The 24,533-nt window shown below is 38.1% G+C and overlaps 1 protein-coding gene across 2 annotated transcripts in view; it reads left to right on the top strand.

Annotated features, from left to right (window-relative positions):
• The window catches only part of rbms3 (RNA binding motif, single stranded interacting protein), a 220,201-nt gene that overhangs the window by 28,406 nt on the left and 167,262 nt on the right, over positions 1–24,533 (top strand). For both annotated transcript variants that reach the window (XM_066691284.1, XM_066691285.1), the window contains exon 2: positions 22,559–22,716. In XM_066691284.1, coding sequence (XP_066547381.1) covers positions 22,559–22,716 — 158 coding nt within the window. The remainder of the gene's footprint in view (positions 1–22,558; positions 22,717–24,533) is intronic.

The raw sequence follows: 24,533 nt of genomic DNA, 5'->3' as shown, positions 1-24,533 counted from the left end.
AAGCAAATTGTTGCATTATGTAATAGGCATATTTCAATTTATATAATTTTATTCAGGTGCTATAATTAAATGCATTCCAGTATCATTTAGATTGTCCCTGTTGTGAAGCTACATGTCTGCGGGGAAAAATGCTGTAATACAGACATAAAATGTAGCGATCTTGTCAAAATATTTGGGCACATTTCAGTCATATACGGTTTTTAAGTATTTGTATATTGTATCACATTGCTGCAGTATAGATATTTTAATTGAAATCAATTGTGTAACCTCATCAATCTGCCAAATGGAACTTTGTTTGGTATTTTACTCACTGTGAACAAGACCTGCTCTTTAGGCCTGAACATTAATGTGAAAAAAAGGATTTATGTATGGGGTTGAGGTGTTACCGCATCCTTTGATATTGAGTTTTACTGTGAAGTGTATTGTACAGGGCAGGAACTCTGTGGCTAATGTGATTGGTGCTTTCCAGATATATTACTTTTGCAGTATTGTACTTTATATTTCTGATTGATTGATGCTATTTCTTTCAGGCTTAATTAGTTCCTTAAAGTAATCTGTCATGTGCGTTTAATTCATTTTGGGGGGTTGAAGTAATTTTAACTCTTCATGAAGCTGGAGCTTGCCTACTTTTTTTTTTTTTCATATTTAATCACTAAATCAATAAATGGAACAATTACATATTTCAAGTCCTGAGAAGTTTGTTACATATATGTGTGTTTCTGCATAATTGATGAACCCCTTCAAGCCTTTTTGCAACTATATTCATAGGCTCAGTCAATTTATCAGCTCATATTAGAAAAAAGACTTGGAATATTTTCCAGAATATTAGATTTAAAGATTGGCCTTTATAGCAGTTGAGTTTGTTCCTCAGGGGAAAATGAAAACAAGCTAACTCAAACTTTTAAAGTATTGTATTCAATTCCATAAGGAATAACTGACTTCAGCAACACATACCTGTTTACTTTTCTCTTGTTGTAGGTCGTCTTGTATGTTCTTTGTGTACATTTCTGTTTATATTTGTTCTAGGACTGATACTTGACTAGTTGCAGAGTAATAAATCCCTTTTCCAAAGACTAGAGCACAGCCTCTTTTTGAGTCACATTCACTATTGAGGAACTTTGCAGATGCATTTTCTCCCCCATTCTGAATAAGTACTGAATACGCTTGGCAAATAAGCAGAAACTGTTAAAAGAAAATGTCCAGCAACACAAATAACAGGAAATGAGAAAATAATTAAATTAAATCTGTGGGGTGGGAGGGAGGAAACGGGAGTTATAAATAGATATTAAAAACTCAGTGAAAAATAAAAAATAAATGTAGTGGAAAGTGATTTACAGTTGCTCAGGCGTTCCTAAGAGACTAATGGCTACTAAACCCTGCTTTGGGGGGGTTTGGTTGTCATCAAACCACATCTGAGGGACACAACTCTTGCCCAAACCTTAAGCTGAGTGTTGCTTTAAAAAATATCTTACAGTGTAGATGCTGAAAGTCACCCGGGCAGACTGATTGTTTTGACTAATTTACCTGTCATAATGTTTCTTTGTTCCTTTTCCTCAGACGTTGATGCCATCCCTTCATCGTTTTGTAATATTGTAGTGATGTTAGCCAAGTGATACAAGTTCACAGTTAATATCCAATGCCAGAGATGTATGCAGCCACTTAGTAACAGGATGTCAGCGACTCCAGAGGAAGGAAAGGATTTAGGGACTTTGAGTGCAGGACTATTGGCCCCGAAGCTTTAGATTACACTGTCAACGCACAACTGTTACAAGAGTAGATGAATATTGTCAACACACACAACGCTAGGGCTTTGCCAAGTGTAGAGCTCTCCACCCCAGAGGGGAAGTGTGTAGGTAATGAGATGACGTGGGGCAATATAACCCACCATCATCATGTACAAACACACACTTTTTTAATTGCTCAAATAGGATCCAGATATTGGGGTCGTTTAATGGTATACATTCATGTTTAAATTAAGATCAGGGAATAGCAATCAGTTACACTGAAACCATTAAAGCAGAACACGTTTATTGATACAGTACATAATAATATAACATTGTGGCATGCTCAACTAAAACTAAATGCAATGAAATAAAATCATGAATAAATTATCCCTCCATATTTACTAAGAATGTCATTGTGGTTACATTGGTTATATTGAGTAATATCCTATTCCTTGGAGAAGACCAAGGCTTAAAATGCTGGTACATCTGTTTCCCTACTAAACTGTGCTTACAGCTCTGGCGCTGTCTGCTAAATGTTAAAAGGGAACTTGGGTGGATGGGAACCGAACAGCAGCCTCAGTCTGCCTCAGAGAGAAGCTAATATTTTATAGAAGGCCATAAAACCCGACTCTGAGAACATGTTCAAAGTGTCCCAAAGATTACTTTTTCTTTTTTGTGTAAGGCAATGACATCATTGTGTGACTTTAAAGAATGAAATAGTCTGGTGCCACATGAATGCAGCCTTCCTGTGAAAAAGGCTGCGTTTGACAATTGATTGTTTCTGCCCAGTCTCTGTTTTCATTAGTATAAAGATATGGATCATCTGCAGTTATTGTGAATGCTGTTCTCTTCAGACGTCTTTGGCCTAGAGATGACACTAATAAGCTCCACAAGTTTCCTGAAACCTGGCAACGTAGTCAGTGCATTTCTTTCCACCTTACGTTTTGCTTTGTTAAAGACTGAATCACGTGGCGCAAGTGTGTCAGTAACTGCAGTCTGTAGACTGGGCTAAGAATACATGATGCTGAGACGGATGATGGGTACTCAACTTAGAGAATACACTATGCACTGGGAGTGTATTTGGTTGAATATCAAGTAAAGGTATCTTAAACCCTGCATACCTGACATCTGAAATGACAGCATGGCCTGAATATGGGTCATTATGTAATGTTTTAAACTACCAATGTAGTTTATTTGAATGCTAAATGTATATTATATTACTTCACTCTCCTCCTCAGAAAGGCATAGACAAGGGAAACAAAATGCTACACTGTCTAATTAGCATTTTCTTCACCGTTTCTGCTGGCATCGTGTCTCTTGATTTTAACAGCGAATAAACACTCAGCCTGGATTGAGTTCTTGTCACTGGTAAAACGAATAAGAAACCCTGCACCATAACACTACATTTGGAAGAAAATCAACCTATTCGGCATCTAAATAAATTGAATATTCATGATCGGAACTATGAGGACGGGTGTGTGGTAGGGTGACAATTTTTACTTGACCACTGGGATTTGTTTTTGTTTGCTCAAATGATACTTTTAATTGTAACTGACATAACGAAAGCAGATTTCTCTCCGGATGCATTGAGTATTCAGTCCGCACTGACACTGAAAGTGACTGGAATACCTTCTCTAATTCGATGACGGTAGATACTTTCTCACGTTATCACGTTAAGATTGCAAGAGTGATGTTTTGGCTTTTTAATAGGAAAGCTCTGTCAATTTGACAAGTTTGTGTGGTACTGTACAGCTCTCAAAAAATAGTGTGTATGTGTATATATACTATATGTATGTGTGTATATCTATATATATATATATATATATATATATATATATATATATTGCTCCATTCGGATGATTCTGTATTAAGGATCAGCCTCTACAATATTAATTAGTGGGCTGTGAAAGGAAGTGGGTTGAGGGAATCAATGGAAAATCTGCAAGACTGCGTTGATCTGCTCATGTCGGATTCTTATCTGGATGGATTGTGGGTGACCAGGCCGAGCTACGGCAGTGATTGCCATACCAATTAAGTTTCCGCATCTAGAGCCTCTTGCAGCGGGTGACATTTCATGGAGCCTGATTGAAATGATATCCAGGAGATGCACATTCTCGGGCATCTTCTCAATACAGAAGCTCTCCTTGGATATGATAACCTCGGTCTTAAAGCAACCCACCATGCAATGTTTCTTCTTACTGAAGGATCTGCTTAAAGTTCAACTAGAGGGAGGGAAATAGAAAGGTATTACTCTGCCACAGATATTCATATTTAAATGGATGTATAGCACACACCTCTCGTGCCTCTTAGATGAACACATTTTGGTTTGTAAATTTACAGACATGTCTGTTGGAAAATATTATGGGACATTTCCTTTTCTTTTTTATTTAAGTGAGCAGAATACTAACTATAGTACTCTGCAGCAGAAATAACAATGCAATAAATGATTCCCCTTGTATTCCATTTGGCTGCACAGTCCTCTTCACAAAAACTGCAAATGTGTTCAGAGTGATTGACTGCTATGTGTAACAAGCTGTTAGTCCCAACTCCGGCTCAAATTATGGGAACAGCAGAGTGATTCCTCTTTGTTTTGCTTGCAATTTATGAATGCAGGCAGGGAACGTAAACATTTGGCTTCTGACATTGTTGTCCCACCACCCCCCCACTTTAAAAATCAGTAAGCAAACCCTCTCAGATCTGCATGATCTGATGCACAACATTACCTAAAGGATAGGAATTGCCATGAATACATTTTTTGCAGTATTTATTCTAGTGTGATAAAACCCGCCGGAGAAGGCAATGCTCCTGACTTCTGGCTGGGCTGTCGTGGCCTTTTGGGTTGAGTGTTTTTCTTTGGGTAATGACACCTCTCCTTATAAATTAGAGCTCAACTGACCTTCTGCAGGAAAAACATACATATGTTTGGCCGAATAAAAATGAAATAAATGGTCTGTCTGGAACGCTCTCAAGCTTTTCACGTCAGCAATAGTTTCTCCATCCTGTGTTTAGCTGGTGAACTGTTTACTTCCTGGCCAGTGGAAGTGTTTAAAATATCCTCTCAGTCTAATTTATGCACATAATAGGCCAGAAATGTGCGTGACAGGGTATCGGGGAAGAACGTCGAAAAGAGGTCACTGCAGTGGGTGTTCCCTTGGATTCCTCTCTCTCTCTCTCTCTCTCTCTCTCTCTCTCTCTCTCTCTCTCTCTCTTCCACTTTAGAGTTATGTTTGTTTTTATCTTGTTTTGTTTCCTGTGAGTTATATAAATTACTTCTGAATGAGAAGAAGGGAAGGACAAACATTCGAAACATAAGGATTGGTTGCAGCAATGACAAACTTTTACCCTTTTAACCATTACTTGTGCAAATGTCACAGAAGAGCTGGTAACCATCACATAACAGAATTGTTTTTGTGTCTTTTTTAAAATCTCCCTGATAAATAAGTATACCCTGTGGCAAAACCAGCTAACCTGCCCAGACAAACAGGCAGCTAAAAGATGAAGCTGCCTCTGAAAGATCCTAAAGATAACAAATTTAAAAGCAATTTAAATAAGCTTATTGTGACTAGAAATCGACAGTATCTTTTCTTTTGAGTTAACCTATTAACTGACACTCCTCAGCCATACTGCTCAACTACAGTCTCCAGATGTTTGTAGTTGAATAAAATGTAAAGAAAATGACAAATCTAAAGGGGTACTAAATAGGATATAATGAATGTCATGAGTACCGTATATCAAACAAATGTATATAGCATATTCTTACATTCTTCACCAGCTGTAGGTTTTGCAATTGGGAAATGGCGTGCCCTCTGGTTAGAATGATTTAGGGATAAGTTCCTAGACAAGATAATTAGAAAGTTAAGTACAGCACCTGGAATTGAATCTGTGGTATTCCTCAATGCCTTCATTATTATTTTAAATCATTTATACAAGTTCATTACTGTCCTTTCTAATATTTTTGTGAACCGAAAAAATGTATTGATCTATTTGCATATACATTATTCTAAAATATAATAATAGATATACACTCACCTAAAGGATTATTAGGAACACCATACTAATACTGTGTTTGACCCCCTTTCGCCTTCAGAACTGCCTTAATTCTACGTGGCATTGATTCAACAATTTAGAAATGTTGGCCCATATTGATAGGATAGCATCTTGCAGTTGATGGAGATTTGTGGGATGCACATCCAGGGCACGAAGCTCCCGTTCCACCACATCCCAAAGATGCTCTATTGGGTTGAGATCTGGTGACTGTGGGGGCCAGTTTAGTACAGTGAACTCATTGTCATGTTCAAGAAACCAATTTGAAATGATTCGACCTTTGTGACATGGTGCATTATCCTGCTGGAAGTAGCCATCAGAGGATGGGTACATGGTGGTCATAAAGGGATGGACATGGTCAGAAACAATGCTCAGGTAGGCCGTGGCATTTAAACGATGCCCAATTGGCACTAAGGGGCCTAAAGTGTGCCAAGAAAACATCCCCCACACCATTACACCACCACCACCAGCCTGCACAGTGGTAACAAGGCATGATGGATCCATGTTCTCATTCTGTTTACGCCAAATTCTGACTCTACCATCTGAATGTGTCAACAGAAATCGAGACTCATCAGACCAGGCAACATTTTTCCAGTCTTCAACTGTCCAATTTTGGTGAGCTTGTGCAAATTGTAGCCTCTTTTTCCTATTTGTAGTGGAGATGAGTGGTACCCGGTGGGGTCTTCTGCTGTTGTAGCCCATCCGCCTCAAGGTTGTACGTGTTGTGGCTTCACAAATGCTTTGCTGCATACCTCGGTTGTAACGAGTGGTTATTTCAGTCAAAGTTGCTCTTCTATCAGCTTGAATCAGTCGGCCCATTCTCCTCTGACCTCTAGCATCAACAAGGCATTTTCGCCCACAGGACTGCCGCATACTGGATGTTTTTCCCTTTTCACACCATTCTTTGTAAACCCTAGAAATGGTTGTGCGTGAAAATCCCAGTAACTGAGCAGATTGTGAAATACTCAGACCGGCCCGTCTGGCACCAACAACCATGCCACGCTCAAAATTGCTTAAATCACCTTTCTTTCCTGTTCAGGAGATTGTCTTGACCAGGACCACACCCCTAAATGCATTGAAGCAACTGCCATGTGATTGGTTGGTTAGATAATTGCATGAATGAGAAATTGAACAGGTGTTCCTAATAATCCTTTAGGTGAGTGTATAATATATATATTATTTCTATATAATAGAAATAAGATATATGGTCCTGAAAATAAACACACAATGTTTATAGAAGACACACCTTTAAACACCGCCTCCTTTTAAAATTTCCAGACATGACGTGTTTGACACTGGCTCCTGTAAAGTAGTATTAGCACACGTGGCTCTTTTGTCTAACGCAGTGTTGCCGCCAAAAATATAGACTACTTGCTGTTTATACGAATGCGGTGTGATTGCCTATATTTGAAGCTCATTTCAGCATAGGATGGATCTTTTCTAGTCACTTAGCATGTCAGGTGAAGGTCACCATGTGCCTGAACCATAACTCCCAGCCCCCTCCCCCTAGCCTACCTTGTGAAGTGTGTTAGGATAGACTCAGAATAGATGTGGTCCCCTGAGAGGAGGCGGGAAGGAAGCAGCGTGTAGTGTGAACATCATCAGGGGCCCCCAGTCGACGCAGGGAGCAGGAGAGCAATTGTCCCTACCACACCGCCCTCCTGCAAATTGATCTGTGAAAGAGGAATCCGCTCACTCCTGGAGCAGGATATAAAATCAATGCAGGTTACTGGTTAAGTGCACTGCAGGTCAGCAAAGCGAGCAGGATAAGAAATTTGCAAAGCTACCGTAACACACCTCACAAGATGAGAGTGCCACTGCTTAGAGGAAGGGATTCGAAAGACTCGGTGACTCTGCAGGAACCACAGTATTGTGAGATCATCAAACAGACAGAAATGTGTGTATTTTCAGCTTATTTAAGATAATATCCTGTTGCGTCCTATGCGTTCTGTTTGCTGCTTTGTTATTTCTGTTTTCTGGTTTAGAGCACTAACTAATTAAAAGATTCAAAAAAAAAAAAACTTTTATCAAAGCAGATTGCTAGCTATTGTGCAGAAGATTCAGATCACTGATGCACGTTGCTCTAAAGCCCACTGGTAATTCATGGAAGATTTATGCAAGTGAAACAGAAGTGTGTGCAATGTTATAGGAGCACACCATTACTTATGTAGTGTACATTTCTCATGCATTTGTAATCAGTCCAATGTATCTCAAAACATCAGAGAACCATCAACATTGTAAAGCTATTGACTGTCCAGTTCTACTGATAACTTTAATGTAGCGCCTCACATGCACTTCCATTTTAAACATTTTGGTATGTTTATCATATGACGTCAAATGATGTCAGCTATAAGGAAGGACTCTGGCCTCTTTTTCATTAAATGGTCTGATTACTTGCAAGCCACATCCTGTGTAAACGTGACGTGTGTGGTGCTCAGGGGGTCAGCTAAGGGGAGCCTGGTTTCAAAAACCTGTCTTCTGCCTTCTCCAGAAGAAGCTCTGTGGAGCTGCTGGAGGGAGAGTTAATGCAGCCACTAAATGGCAAAGAAGTCTTTTGTGGCACAATGTGTGCAAAGTCAGATTAAACCGGGATGTTCTTCAGAAACTGACCAATGATAATTGTTTTGCCCAATGACAAAAAACAAAAACAAAAAAAAACATAAAACAGTTGCTTAGTGAATCAAGCTCCCTACAAACAAAGTTACACAGCCAATACATGATCTAATTTCACACTATTCTGATTGGCTTTAAAAACTAAAGGAAATGCTATGATTTCTAGAGAATTTGAGAATTGTGTCAAGAATTTTAAAGGCATGAGGCATCAAAGGGTGTGCATCCAGAGGAAACTTTGGAAATCATTTACTACTTTATTGTGAAATTGTTATTTCAGTTAACAGTGGACCAAAATATTTGATCTGTGATTGGTGCCAGTTAGTGATTAATGTATTTTACAACTAGGCCTACAGTCACCAGTTGAATTTAGGTCTTTCTTTTTTCTTTTTAACCTTATAATTGTTTCATCAGTGGTTGGCCCCTAGCAAAGTATATGCTTTCCTATTTTTCTGAAGATCTTTCCTCCGCTTCCGTCTTCTCTATTGCATTTCATATCAATGTCGTAACATGTTATTAATCAACAGTCTGTTTTGTGTCAGAATTATGTTTTCATGTGAGCCTGCAATCTAACCGAGCAGCCTAAGTGTTGTAACTGTTTATAGTGTTAGAAGTCCTTGACACGCAGCCATTAGACTCAGTGACAGGCGGTATGCAAATTGGCTAAAAGCTCCATTAGGTTGTTCTAGGCTAAGGAAACCCATCTGTCAGTGTCTGTGGCACATCCGCGATATGTGCCGTCTCACATGGGGATCTGTCCTTGAGACGGACGGAAAGATGAGCTTCCTTGCTCACGGGGCTGGGGAACTTGTCATTTATTTCCATCTTGCAGATTTCTCTCTCACACCACACTGACTATGGGGGGAGTGAGTGGCTTTCATGTAAACAAGTGGTGAAAGAAGCCCTAAAAAAGACATTGAAGAGCACAATGTGGATCAAAGAGAGGGAGAGAGAGGAAGAAAAAAAAACTAGAAATACAGTGATCTTTTCTGTGATATGTTTATTATTAACTATAGGAGAATGTGAAACAATTTGGCACACACTCTCCTTTGCTTCACGATTGGCCTTCAAGACAGCTACACTTTCTTCCTTTTAACTCAAAATACTTTGAGCAAATTTTGGGAAACTGCTTAATTGGGTCACATATGGAAATTCACCTGATGGTGTTCAACAAAGACCTATATTTCAGCAAAATTATATTGGCTACAAAAATGTAAATTATATACATACAATGGAATACTCTGAATTTAAACCTCTTGCACACTAGACACCTATTATTTTTGCATGCTAGTGATTTAAACAGAATGTTCATCCTGCTTTCTAAATCATACTCAAATAGTTTCAGCTGGATTGCTCCAAGTTTACTGCAGATTGACGACCTTTAAATCTTTAAATATGCGAGGTATTTACAGTGTTAGACTGAGGTGGTAGACCCTTCCACTGGAAAATAACGGATGTACCCAAGAATATATTTCGGCACAGTAAGCATTGGAATCCAAATCATTTATGGATTGAATGCATCTCAAAGAGTTGAGTGTCAATAATACAGTGATGTGTCAGTCAGTACAAGTGAGCAGTGAGTCAGAGTACAATGATGGGAAGGATTGACTGCTTACTCCTTTGATCCACAGAATAAGTCACAGATGTTGCCCTGCACTTTTAAATGTCAGATTCTCTCTTTTAAATTGTAAAAAGACTACATCCATACTGCAGTCAATATTTGGGAATCCCGATTAGAATACAACAAGGTTTCTGTGAAAATTCATTCTCTGTAATCATGAAGAACTCAATGTTGACCTGGGAAGAAAAATATATATTGGCCTTTGCTTGTGCATTCAGTTTTGTGACCTTTAATTGATTATTTCTGTAGTCTGTTGACTAGATTTTCTGTTATAGTATGCAAAGAAGAGAATGACTCTTTGCAAGTAAGGTCAGCTGTATAAAATACTACAGTGTTCAGGCATTTGTGCCTAGAGCAAATTAAACGTCTTCAATATTCTTAAGCAGCAACAGTCACGGTCAAAGCTCTAATTTAAAGTTGCCCATTGGCCGCCTGTCATTCCGCCGACAGGAGGTGGAGACGCCCACCAGGGAACATAGATTGCCTTTGGTTATCTGCTTTTGCCATCCCCATACCCCATGCTTCAGAATTAGTCCCCTGCTTGTATTTCAATCTAGGTTAGCAGTAGCAGGCACAAGTTATCAGACATCCAGATCTGCTGAGCTGGATTTTCTATGCCTTATTTTCTGCACTGCAGACGCATGGCCTATTTTCTTCTGAAAGAAATGTCAAAGATTTACTCTTGTTCCATAATAAGCCTAATAAACCTTTTTTATAAAGATGTATTTGCACTAGAAGGTTCAAAATGCCACCTTCTGGTCTGACTTTGCTCTAAGAGTTCTTACAGCATTGCATATTTTAAATCATGCATGCAGTGTACTACTATGCTTTGTGAGGATAAAAACCTAGATGAATATTTAAATAAATAGCTTAATGTTTGTTTAGTATACTTGCAAAATTTGCATTGTTTTGAGAAGCTTAGTTTTCGTCTAACTCGAATTCAAAGTATGTTTGTGTTGTATTTTGACTAACTGTATTGAGTTTTTTATATTGAAAAGGCAGGACATTTATTTTCTTGTTTCCAAAAATAACATGAAATCAGCCCTATTTGATGCCGAGCCTTTTTCCTCTTTCATGGGGTTTCATTGATCTAAAGTTGTCAGAAGTTCTTAAACTCCAGAAACACGTTTCCGGCAATAAACAACATTCTCAGTTAAGTGTATTATCAGATCAGAATGACAGAACTAGCAACTAGAACATGATAATAAAGCAGAAAGGGTGAAATTGTGGTAAACTATTTTACATCTATTGGCAGTTTTATTATTATTATGAATATTATTATTATTATTATGATTTATTAAAAGTAGAAATTAAAACTTGATGTGAATAGAACTGTAGTCAGCAGTTCTTGCCACAAACAGGGTTCAGTTGATTTAAATCTTCCTTCCCTGTGCAAAGGTATTGTTGTATCCTTGATTAGCTAAGCTAAAACCTGAGGCTAAGGGCTGTTTAAGGGCACTTAAAGGAAGTGCACTGTGCATTTCTATTCAGGAGATACAGTATATAAACCCAACACATCCCTGACATTCTGCGTCTCGCTGTGCTCGGCTCGTCCCTGTTTACAGACTCATCTGGACTTGAATACAAATTATTTAAGACTGCAGATGTGGAGTTTATTCAGAGACAACCTTTCTGGAATGATTGCAATGTGCTCCCCAAGGTTAAACGTCCAACCTAAGGGAGTAGAAGAAAAAAAAACTACTTCAGTTTCCCATTTGTGTGGCATATACTGTATTTGGTTCCACTTTTGCTAAATATTGTGTTCCAGGTCACAGTTTCTAAAGATTGTCAATATAAACAGATGTGAACTCCAAGATGGAAATAGTCATATCTTCTTCATCCATAGAGCTGCCATTAGAGCTTTAATATCCACCATGAGATAACATAATTATAGACAAATATACATGGGTTGAGCAACATACAGGTATGACTGATTTTGTACTGAATCAGAGCTGAAGCACCAGGGGCGTATCTGTGGGTGGGCCTGGGTGGGCACTTTATTTTGTACATAATGAAATATGAATGAGCCAACGTGGGGTCAAAAGCTAGCCACCCAATGAGTTTATATCTGTTGATATACTACGCTGATAATGTGACCAGTAAAACACAAATGAACATTATCAGAGTCTCCTTGTCTTAATCCTCAGAGCACTGAGCTCACCGCAACTGCTCTACGCATCAGGACTACAGCGTTCTCACACTAATCACAGCGCTTGGTATAGTGCAGTGAATTACTTAATTGTAACAAATAAATATGATCATATGAAACCTATATATCAAAAGAAACGTAAGACATTGAAGTTTACAGAAATGTGCATTAGCAAAGAAACCTAAGTTATACAGACACCATTTTTATTCTCAAAAGTTGTTTTTAAAATTAACCTGGCTTATAAACACTTAATAAAATACAAAAACCCCACAGATGTTTACAAATAATTGTTCAAGAGATAACATCAGTTTTGCAAGGAGCGTAGCTGTCTGGAAGCTCATCAGAACCACAGGCAAAACAACAAAAACAAAACAAAAGAAATTGGCCAGTCGGGTTTGCTGTGTTCAATAAGTATAAAAGCATCTTCAAATGTACTTATTGTTGTTGACATTATTACCACCAGTAACATTTAATCATTACAATAATAATACTAAATGTACATTGCTTACTTTGCATTGATTGTAAACGCATGTGTTTGACTGCAGATGTGCAGATCTTATTTACTGTGCAATCGGACGGTCGGGTTTGCGGTGTTGAATACATCTCGGACTACTACTACTACTGTGTATTTCTTAATCTTAGCGGTTTTCTTTTGTGTCAATTCTCTAAAAGGGGATTCTGACATTTAGGTTGACCAGCTGAAATATTTTCTGCTGCATTGGAATATGATATGAAGCTAATAGAAAGGACATTATTAGCAACAAAAATAACATTTAATTTGTGACTTTTGACTGTCTGTCAGAGTAGCTTCCTGTACGTATTGCAATAATAATAGTTACATTTACGTAGGGCCACCCATTTTTTTGTGCCCACCCAAAGAGAAAATCCTGCCAATATATATTGTGTGGTATGGAACTGAAAGAGAAAATCACAATTGTCTCACCTTTCCATTAACAAATCAATGAACGTAATTTTTTTGCAAACCCATTGGGATTTTGTTATTAACACCTGTGTCCACGCATAAAGCAGAATGGCATGATTTGATTGGAACCCTTTCTAAAACGGTTGTCCTAAAGAAAGACGTATCCTGTCCGACTGGATGTTTTTAAAGTCTGTCTGTGTCCATGTACAGCTACTTGTGATGTTGTTTTTTAAACTTTTTTTAGACACTCTTTTTCTGAATCCAGAGCTCCACTTCTTCTGTCTTTCGTATGATGCAGCTGTGAAATTAAAAAGTTATTTTTTAATTGTGTTTTGAATTCCTGAATTTTGTTTGTGAGGGTGGTGTTCCCCTCTGCAGGCGGTGATGAGAAGGCATGTCTTTGCATAGCTTGACCCCGGTCTTCCATCTCAGATGTCTAATTTGCAGCTTTTCACTTTTACAGCCTCTTTTTATGAGCTTATTCTGAAAAGCACATATGTATAAAATACAAATTACACAGCAGAACAGAGGTGTGAATCATGCTGTATCCCACACACACCTCGCAGGATTCAACCTTACATGTGTGGCATATTCTGCTGATAAGGAATATTATTACTTTAGAAAATTAATATAATTTTCCTGTCTTTCCAGCTCTCCCCTTGCTTTTGCAGTGGTATAAAACGACCACCACAAATGACCCAGCATGTTTATTTCTAAATTTATAATACCACATTGTTCTTATAACATGACATAATTCCTACGATATGTGTACTTAATAAACATTATGGATTGGTTCACAAATTGAATTGTTATAATGTCAGTCTTTTCCGTAGGAGTTGTGTCTCCTAAGACAAGTGCTTGGCTTCACTTCAGGTTATTAGGAGTCCCCTTACAGGCCCGTCTCAGTCACTGTGGCCTTCGCTGTCTCCTGGTTTGCAGGAGCACGCCATCTGGAGCGAGCACAAGAAATGAGGATCGGCCTTTATTAACAGAGGGGGGCGATTTTTCATTGCATTTTGTAATAATGAAGAGGGAGTACTCATGTCAGCGGAGCTGCTGCTTCAGAGCTGCTCTTTTGTGCCTAAATGGAAAAAGGCTGCAGGGGACAACAGGTCCTCCACCGGTGTCTTGTTTATTAATAATTATTTTAAATATGCCCATGCATTCCCAAGACGCATGTGCTGCTTGTCTCTTGTCCTCTCAAGCATCCCCAGAAAAGCATCTCCGCATCGGGCCTCCCAAATCAAACCCGAACCCAAAAACCTGCAAACGGGCTTTTTGTTATATTTAGAAAACAAAATATTTTTAGTTCAGCACAACCAAGTTCCAAATCTGCATATTCTCCTCGTGTGCACAGTAAAAGTTTCTATGTAAGGCACGGCAAGCTTTCATTTGCTATTTTCTCTCATTTTGGCAAGCCCCATTCTGATATCACTACCCTGGAGAAGACGCGAGTGGCAAGGGTAGTAATTAGGCGTCTCTTATTGTTGCTATCTGCCTGTGCTATCTTACACTCAGTGCACCCACACTCGAGGTGAGCGCAGGAAACAGAGCAAGTCAGCCGCCGGGCTGTAATGTGTGCACATCACCAGTTTCTATAGCACAGTTACACAGGTCAGTGTAAACTATCTGATCTTTCCATTCACGGTCCCGGCCAAGACATATGTGACACACATTTCCTGCCTTTTACAATAAAAACATGCATTGCCTGGCCCATGGGCAGCCCTACTTGTATAATGGTTATAAACATATCACTGTGTTTTAGGAAATGTACTAATGTATGCATAGTATAGCTGATGATATTATCCTTTTATACACAGGGTTAGAGAATAGACAGCTTCTATAATGGGTATTTCCATTTCCAGCATCATGAGTGCTTTATTAGCAAACATACTGCAGGCACCAGTGAATGCGTCTAACCTTGAACTGCATTTAAAAACAAATGTTTTTAAAAGCTTTAGATTAATCCAAAAGCAACCGCATTAATATAGTCATGCCAAATCGTTACACTTCTACATTACTGTCTAGCTTTTGGACCCAGAAGGATCCATCTATACTACGAGGCCGGGTCTGACTGTCGTCTCTCAACTCTTTAGTGCTGCACTGGACATATCACATGAAACTGTCAATTTGCTGTTAATTGACATTAACAGTTTACGGCCAAAACCTGGTGAGGCATAATTAAGTATTCTGCCAGTGTATTACCAGCTTTGGTACAATTACTATATCTCTACAGATATCTCTACTTGGTAAGTGAACAATTAACGCTCATAACACTCGAATTAACATAAAACCTAAAAAGATTTAGGCAAACCATGTGTGTAAAGAAGGCATATAGGTAGCCAGAAAAGTCATGGTATATTCATGTGCCATCGTTCTACATATCTCATTAAAACCTAACAATATTTTCACTTGGTTTTACAATCAGTCTAACCAAATGCAGAACAGTTAAACATTAAAACGGCAGTTATTGGGCTATAATTACCCTGGAATCTAGACCCAGGAATGAGTTTCTAATCTGCATTCCTGTCAAAATAATATAACACAAAATATTCACTGTCTGTAAATTTTGTATGTATCAACATAAAATAGATCTTGTCATGTTGAACAATAAATATTCATATATACATATATACATTTTGTTTTTAACATTTTGAGTACTGTCAAAAAATCTGATGCCTGACAGCTCATATAGAAACTGTTTTAACAAAGAAAGAAAAGATAAAACTGGCCCATATTAATTGAAGACTTATCACACCACAATAGGTTGATTTTAAATTGGCTCTGGCAGATTTAATATGTTCAATTGAAAGATAATTAAATTGGGTATACTAGGTCTGTGGATAATGGTGCTGAACATACAATTCTTAGTATTTTTGCATCCAACCTAGGACTTTTGTTAAGGCTGCAGCTGCATGTGTTAAGAATCAGCTCGAAAGACTAATTACTGAAGCTGTGGAAAAAGGAATTAATTTTTTTTTTTCATACTTCTGTATTAATTGCTGCCATAAAAATATGACAGCAGTGTAAATTAATTTACTTTTGAGAGAAAAAAATGTCATAGTAAATAATTAGAATTATAAAATAATAACAATAGTAATAATTTGTTGCAATATACATAAGCAGTCCAGGATAATTGACTGCCTATTTGATACATACAGAGAGCTGTGTATTGTGAGAGCTGATATTGTATTGTCTTAAAAGTTTGCAGAGTACTCAAAATAGTTAATTGGTTATGTAAAAATAACACTTTTGCAGGTTGGTATCCTATTGTGTTCTGCTTCTCTTAATCAGAGAGGTTGTGTGGATTGTGTGTTAATAAACTGGTACCATTGGTGGTGCTGAAATATCAGCACATCCAGCATTCCCGGGGTTAATCCACACAGGTGGTAATGTCATTCAGAGGAATGCATCGGCGCCGTCTTGTTCAGCAGTGGTGCCCCTCAGGCCATAACTCCCTCACTGTCAAAATACACAACATCCCTGTAATAAAGATATAAATTGACTGTAGGTGGAAAGCCCTGACTTCCACACGATAAATCTTAACTAACAGGTACACATACAGCCAGAGAGAGTTAGTGTGGCTACATGAAACCCATTTTCCAGCATATTCCAACAGATACTAATTGTTTGATCATTGGAGGACTCTTTAGGGAAATTAAAGCTATTCAAGTGTGTGTACAAGGGAGATCATGTGTATTCACATCATTCCAGCTTTAATAAAAGCACACTTAACAGGTTTATGTAGGTGTTCCCTTGATTCTCTAGTTCATATTTCTCGTTCTTTACTACAGGGCTGGAAGTGGGTCTGTTAATTGATCTTGGAACAATGGAAAGTCATGAAAATAAAAAGCAAGAATTACACTGTAGTGCATTAAGATATTACTGGATGGGGGGCTATGGCAATTGATAGTTAGACAGATAGATGAATAGATTCATATGTATATATTCTTCATCTACATGCTTGCCTACTATGAAGCATTGTAAAGTTTAAGGTGTATCCCAGAGCATGCAATAATGTTTGAGGGCCAAATAAACAGTGTTACAAAACCTAGTGAACAACTCCCTCCTGCTGACAGCATTAGCTATTGCTGTCCAATGAGAAATGCTACATTTCTAACAACACATCGAGGGTTATACTAAAAAAACATCCGTCCTTATCTCTTGTAAAAACAGCTTTGATGTTTCAAAGGTTTTCCCCATCATGGCTTTTGACATCTTACAAGTCGAGCGCAATTACACTGCCTGACAGCTGCACAAATTGGCTTAAAAGAGGTTTGTGTGGCAAAGCCTTTGATCAGGTGTTCTTACTCTTGTAACACAATGTTCAGGTGATTTTCTAAGTCCCTGATGTAAAATTGTTAACGGAGCTCAAGAATCTCTCGTCATGTAGGTAACTAGTTTGACCTGGAGGTGGATTGGGTATAAAGTAGTTTGTAGAAGTAAACAATGTCTGAAGTGCCTAGGGATGTTAAACAGTTTAACTGAAATGCTGAATAAATTGAAGTAACGGGTTAATTATAAAGACTAAACATACATTTCAATTATATAGTTTATTTTAGGATGTGCAGTTAAAATCGACTAAATAGTTTTGCATACAGCCATTTTGAATATTCTACAATTCCGTAAATTATACATCAGTATTTCATATTATTAAGATCTCTTTTATTTTACTGATTAATGTAGAATATATTAATGTTCATATCTCTGGTTCTGGAGCTCTTCATGGCATCTGGTAAAACAATGCAACTGTAAACCTTTTAGTAGAATCATTCTCCTGCTGCGTTCTCCTCAAATGAAACAAGTGGGGCCTCTTTTCTTTCGTAGCCACAGAGCAGTGTTTAGCTTTTCTCGGTTTAAGGAAAAATGTGCAGTCGTGTGATTAATGAATTTGTCCTTTAAGCCTACAGTTCCTAGTAAGCAACACAGAAGATCATCACTGGACTCATAATGATGATGATATGGTTTTATAACATAGCTTAAACTGATGCCAACTGTTTCTGTGAGAAGTTTACCTCCCCAGAATGTTCATTTTGTGCATTTAAAATTGTGTGATGAGAGATCTGGGAGGTCTTTTTCTGGATGAACATGCGCTATATTGTAAAACTTTATGAAACGAGAAATACTTTAGTAAAATATTGTTTTCAGAGCTTTTATGGTTGAAGCCAAGTCAATGGCTGTGTGGACTTTAACCTCAACTATTGTTGTAAGAGATCAAAGTAGGAAAATTTCAAGACTGCCAACTAGTCTTTGGCGTGTTAGAAATGTTGACAAAATGTCAGGATCTTTCGACATTGGGTGTCTGGGGCACAGTAATTGTATGGTTTTAAGCAGAAGCGTTAATAGATAAATATCAAGAACAGCTTCATGAATGCTAAGTGTATTGGCAGGCTATAATTATCACAAGCAATACTTTTGAGACTGAGGCTGAATCAGTTTTTTTTTTAATGTAGCTGAACATTAGCAATTACCGTCTAACCTGTGCGAAGCAAGATGTACAAAGTGTTTCCCTGTTCTATAGTGTGCTCTCTATTCTCAACACTTTTGTGATGCTTTTGTCTGGCTGTGTAATTATACCTTTGTTTTCGTACTTTCGCACAATTTCCTTTATTTTGTCATATTGTATATTGGGTGATTCATTAATTGTGCAGCTGTGTTGGAGCATAACACAAGGTATAGGGATGATATTATGCAAAAGAAAATGTCTACTACTGTGTTTCAAAATAATGGCAATACAGAATTAAAAACAAAACTGCTAACTGATCAGTCATTTCACTTTCATACCATATCTTGAATTTTTGAGAGTGTCTGTGATTTGGTCAAAGATCTAGTGACTTTAACGATATAGCTAGATCCTATCTTCCTGTCCATTTTACAGCATTTCATTTTTTAACCATGTGAGCGTGTGTATATAGCGTATTAATGGTTAGACATTTTGACCCCACATATTCCAAGCCTAGCTTGTTCTTCAAACAGGAGAAAGCAAGTGCTGCAGCATTTACTCCTCTCCAAGTTTGGCCCAGCTGGGTACACCTTCAACACTATTGTCCATCAGCGGTCTGATTACCACCCAAGAGCAGACATAGGATTTCTCTATCTAATGAATCTGGCAGGCTCTCAGTCTTCCTATGTGTGCCTAACTGCTTCATTATAATTTCATGAAGGGTTAATCAGAAGGCCGGGATTGCCACTATTAAAGAGATTAGAAGATGCTATCTCCAGCGCCTGGTGTCTCATAATGTCTTTCCCTGGAGGTGTAACGGGGCATAGCTGAGCTGACTGCTAAACGTGCTTTTTTCTTATTATGCGTCTTCACATCAATCTGATTATGTTCAAGGGGATGAGGGGGGTCTTAAAGGGACAGTTAGCAATAATGTATTTTCACAGACACTTTACCTAACATTACTTAAAGCCAAAAGCATATGACATGCATGCACTGTATTGTATGGGGTCTGCTGTTCCTGGGAAGCCATCAGAGACTTCCCGAACTCCAACTGTAGTTCTATCTAGTGACGTTTAAAGTACATTGCTAAAGCTTTAGATAGTTACCCCCGTATCTCCTTTCAAAGCGCTGGAGCCAAATCCGAATGGAGTTCCTCTCTCCATGATTGGTCCAAGTGTATATCCTGAAACCATTGGAAGGCCCCTTCTCCGGAGCAGGAAGGGACACTTTCCTCTCATACTTCCCTAGGATAGATTATGTCTGGCCTTGGCGACGGGGCTTGTTGTGGGCGGGCTGGTTGTTCTGGGAATGGAGACTGAGCCTTCTCAGCCCGCTAGGCTTCCAGTATGCGGGCAGGGTGCCAGGGTTGCGGAGCTGAGTGTGCAGCTGCCTTTGCTGTACCGGCTCTGTGGATAACTAGATAACATTTTCAGAGTAATTAATCCGCCCTCATTCAGCTTTCTGTGAAACATATTGTACTGGCACACGCTGCCCTTAGAAAGTGTGCATTGACATTTCATATGGGAGAAACAGCACGAGTTCAGATGGCTCTTCTGTCCAGTGATGGAGAAGCCTTTAGATCGAGCATTTTGTTTTTCAATTTGTGTTAAACAGTGGTTCCCCAGGCCCGATATTTATGTCTCAAACGTAAGGTGTGTTTTCTATTAGCAACACTATTGCATTAATCTGAGTGACTCTCTTATCTGCCATGGCTTCTGAAGTAATCAAGTGGCTCCCACTCTCCCTCTATATTCATTATAACAGGTTAAAAAAGGTACATTTGGATGTTATTTTTATTTTCAATACATACCAACAAACCACAGAGAATTATCATATATTAATTGTTATTTATATTGTAATATCTGGGATACTGTGCCAAACAGACTTCATGTGATACACAGTTGTGGTACACCAATACAGTACCTACCTCATTATTAGCCTTTGAAACAGGCAGAATCGCAATATATTTCATAATCATGAAGTATCAAATGAGTGGGAGTCTCTAACAGAGTTCTGAAATGAAAGGGATTTAAGAGGTTATCTGCTTCTTAAAAGGTCTTGGAATTGGACAGAAAGAGGTTATAAAGACAAAACACAAAGCTTAAGTCTGAAAGAATCAGAACAGAACTGTATGTATGTCTGTTAAAGTATGTGTGTTTATGTGCATATGTGTGTCTATTTCTTCCCAGTTCATATGTAAAAACAATGCAGACAGTAAATAAGTGATCTTTATAATATTAGGAGCAGTATAATCAGCAATCAGACTGTTAATATTATTTTCTTCAGTGTCATATATTAGTGAGTACACACACTTGGTTAAAATTAAAGTAAATTTGATATAACACCGATTTAAGATTTTTATTTATTTTCCTTTTTTTGAGCTGTCCGTTATGGAAGTATTGATCTTATCTGCGTGTCTTTAATATATACTAATGAAAAATGTGGCATTTAATATAGAAAGGCAAAGAGCACCTATTGCATTCCAGCTAGAGGAGAAAGATGTTTGTATAATGGACAAGGGGACAAGCACATATGAGTGATGCTTTGCCAAGAAGACCTTCTTTGGCAGATACCTTTATCAAGGAAGATAGTGGAGGAATGATGTGGGAGGATATAATTTGTGTAGGGTAAGACCTAAGAGAAGGAATAAAATACAGATACTTTTTCCTATCAAACAATCGCTTGATTACACTTATTACTAAAGTGCTGGTAAAATTAAAGATACAAATAAACACGATTCATGAAAGGGCTCTGCCACAAATCAGAATAATAGTTGTTATACACACAAGAAAGGCTAATAAATACCAAGGGATGTTTATGTGTGGGTTTGTGTGCCTACGAGAAGTTGATACTGTGCATTTGCATATAATATATACATCCATAGCTGTTCCTCAGAAGTTTCTTAAGTGATCTTTCTCCACAATAAAGTATCCACCAGCGGCCTGAGTTTTCCTGGCATGGCAGTCTGACAAACCTCAGCATCTTGCCTTAAAGCAGCACTACACTCAAGCTCTGCTGAATACAGCAGATTAAAACCCACAGAGAGCTTTCAGATATCTTTCTTTCAGCTCCGGCCTTATCTTAATTACATTTCTATTCCTTAAAGACAATAAGCCTGTTATTATAGTGTGTTCTGCATGTTTTTCTGCAGTCACCAATTTCACCCTGCCTCCTGGAGAACCAATGTTTGAGGAAAAAATTCAGATTAAAACAATTACAAAGCAGCATGAGAGAAACAAGTGGATATCGAGAGGCCATTAGGCAGAAGATAAGTGTTACTGAATTACACGGCATAAGCAGCACTTTGCTGGTCCCACTTTCAGTGTCAAGTGACCCCTGACAAACACCTTCATTGGACAATAAAGCAGTGCTTGACATTGGGGTTCAGGTACAATCCTGTGACCTCATTTTAAAGCCATCAGGTCTTGGATACCTCTTGCAAGTAATGCAGAAATAGAAATGATAATTGTAACCTTAACTTGAAGTCACTGTGTGTGGGGAAAGCAGTGTTTGAATCCAAGTGAGGCGTTGATCTATGCACGCCTTTGTTTGCAGTGTAATCGTCTGTACATTGATTACAGCTCTGAAATATCCCAGTTTAATAATATATGCTAAATGTTTAATGAGTAGAGGGGAAGAAATCTGATGTGCCTAGGACTGTGTACGTATTTAATGTGCATGTAATATTAGGCCATGAAGGTTCTAGCATTTTAATCATAATACATAATTTTGAAATAATCAAAGCAGCTTTGAGATTAACTGTAATTATGTTTTTGTTATAACAAGTGTTAGCAAGGCACACAGAAAGAAAGACATTTCATCTTCTGTTAATATATATATATATATATATATATATATATATATATATATATATATTAGCATCTCATAAGATATGCTTTTTGGACTTGTCTTAGTTGTGATTTATTTTCTTGTCTCCATAGTGTTCCCTCTGCTTTAATTTGAGATGCATCTGAATTGTTCTGGGTTACATATCGATTTCTGCGTGGACTCCTATAAAGGGTATCTGTAACCTTTTGTCTTGCAGCAGTCCTATGCTCCAGCTCTTCACCCCATGGCTCCCCCCAGCCCCAGCACAAACAGCAGCAGCAACAGCGCTGGCGAGCAGCTGAGTAAAACCAACCTGTACATCCGCGGCCTTCCCCCCGGCACCACTGACCAGGACCTCATCAAACTCTGCCAACCGTGAGTCCCTGCCGCCCACTCACCTATTTCCCAAATACGCAGACACACACAAGCACTAAGAGGCCTTTGTCATGGGGGATTCTGCCAAAGACAAATATTCAGAAAGTACAATAGTGTGCTTTCCCACTACCAGGGCGCTGCACAAATGAAGCATGTTTAAAACCCAGTTGCATTGTGGCTTATTTTTAAATAGGAACTATTGTGGCTGTTTTTAGTACTGTATAATTTCTTTTGTTTCATGCTTTAGTTTATTTGTTTTGTTTTGAGTTAAGAAATATATGATTATACTAAATCGACTGATTGTACTAAATTGGATGGCCCAGTTTCAAAACTGAGCATGTGGGTTTCGAAACACATTGTTCTCTCCTTCATTATTGTTGTTATTGTTTTTTTCTCCATATTACTTTAGGTATTTAAAGCTGTGTTAAATCATGTGTACTATGCAGTGATGTATTACATTTTTTAGTTGCCTAGCAGTAATTGGACAAATCTGATATGTTGTGTGACTCTTGTCGTTTTAGAAATGTCATGTGCAGTTTAGATTCTGGTTCTGTCTGGCCAAACTGCACAGAACTATATCTTTTAGACAATTAGAGACACTCACACTACATATTAGCTTATTATAAGTGATACACATACCTGTTAGTTTTGCAAATATCTTAACAGTGAAACTAATTTTATATATATTATTTAACCCCCTTCCACACACACACACACACACACACACACACACACACACACACATATTTAGGTCCAGGATCATCCCTAACAGACCCAATTATATAATGCTCTGCACAAGATGACATTTCTGCAGCAGATAAGATATATAGGGATGTTTGGAAGTGCATCCTCAGTGCTTGGCTGGTTCCTCATATGTGAATTATAACATTCTGCTCAATGTTTTATGTCAAAGTCAAATCGTTTTCTAGCTTTCTGAACCCAGTTGAAATGACCTGGAGAGAACACCAGCAGGAATGTAAAAACCGAGTGATCTAATTCAGATCTTTACGCTTCTCACAGAAATGAATGCAATGATTTCATAAAGAGGCTTTCATGAGAGCACTTTTTAGCTCACATCTGGTCGTTAAGATATTTAACACATTGTAACCCTCCTAAAGTTCATCCAGTTGAACACTAATAATAAGTATAATATTTTTCATCATAAGTTATGTAGGTACTGCAGTTACAGGAAACATGAAGTAGCATTGCATTTATTCTTTTATAAAAAAATGGACAGCTCATTTTGCACATAATATACATGCACAGACGCAACCATTCTAGTTTTACAAGTTTACAATAATAAGTCAGACTGCTATTATACTAGTGAAATGGATTCCTAAATCAATATGTGTATCATATTTCTAAAGAGAAATCTGTCTGTTCAAAGAGACAAAAATATGATCAATATATCTGTCTATCCACCTATCTATCTATTATTTACAGCTATGTGCACAGAGCGCATATACAGCACTGTTGGTACCCCCCACTATTCAGAATGATTCATTATACCTTCATTATGACTTAATTTACTGCCACAGTGTTCACCTATGACAAGGAACTGACCTTGGGAGAAGTTTTCGCTTCCCACTCCAGCTGCGGCCCAGCTGAGGGCACTGGGGGCTCTTTCTGTGCAAGGTGACCTACCGCACAGGGCACGGAGAGAGAGGAGCCTAATGGTGCCAACGAGACAGACCACAATTCATATCCCCTAACATTACGACGAGCAAATGTGCGCTTTCACGTTCCTTCACTTTATTTTATTTTTTTAAGTTGACGTCATTAAAAAAGAAATGGAGAAATTGCAAGCTAGTTAAAAA

The sequence above is a fragment of the Amia ocellicauda genome, chromosome 18 (genome assembly GCF_036373705.1).
Source record: "Amia ocellicauda isolate fAmiCal2 chromosome 18, fAmiCal2.hap1, whole genome shotgun sequence".
NCBI lineage: Eukaryota > Metazoa > Chordata > Actinopteri > Amiiformes > Amiidae > Amia > Amia ocellicauda.
Note: the sequence above shows the minus strand (reverse complement) of the source record. Positions and strands in the feature narration are given on the sequence as shown.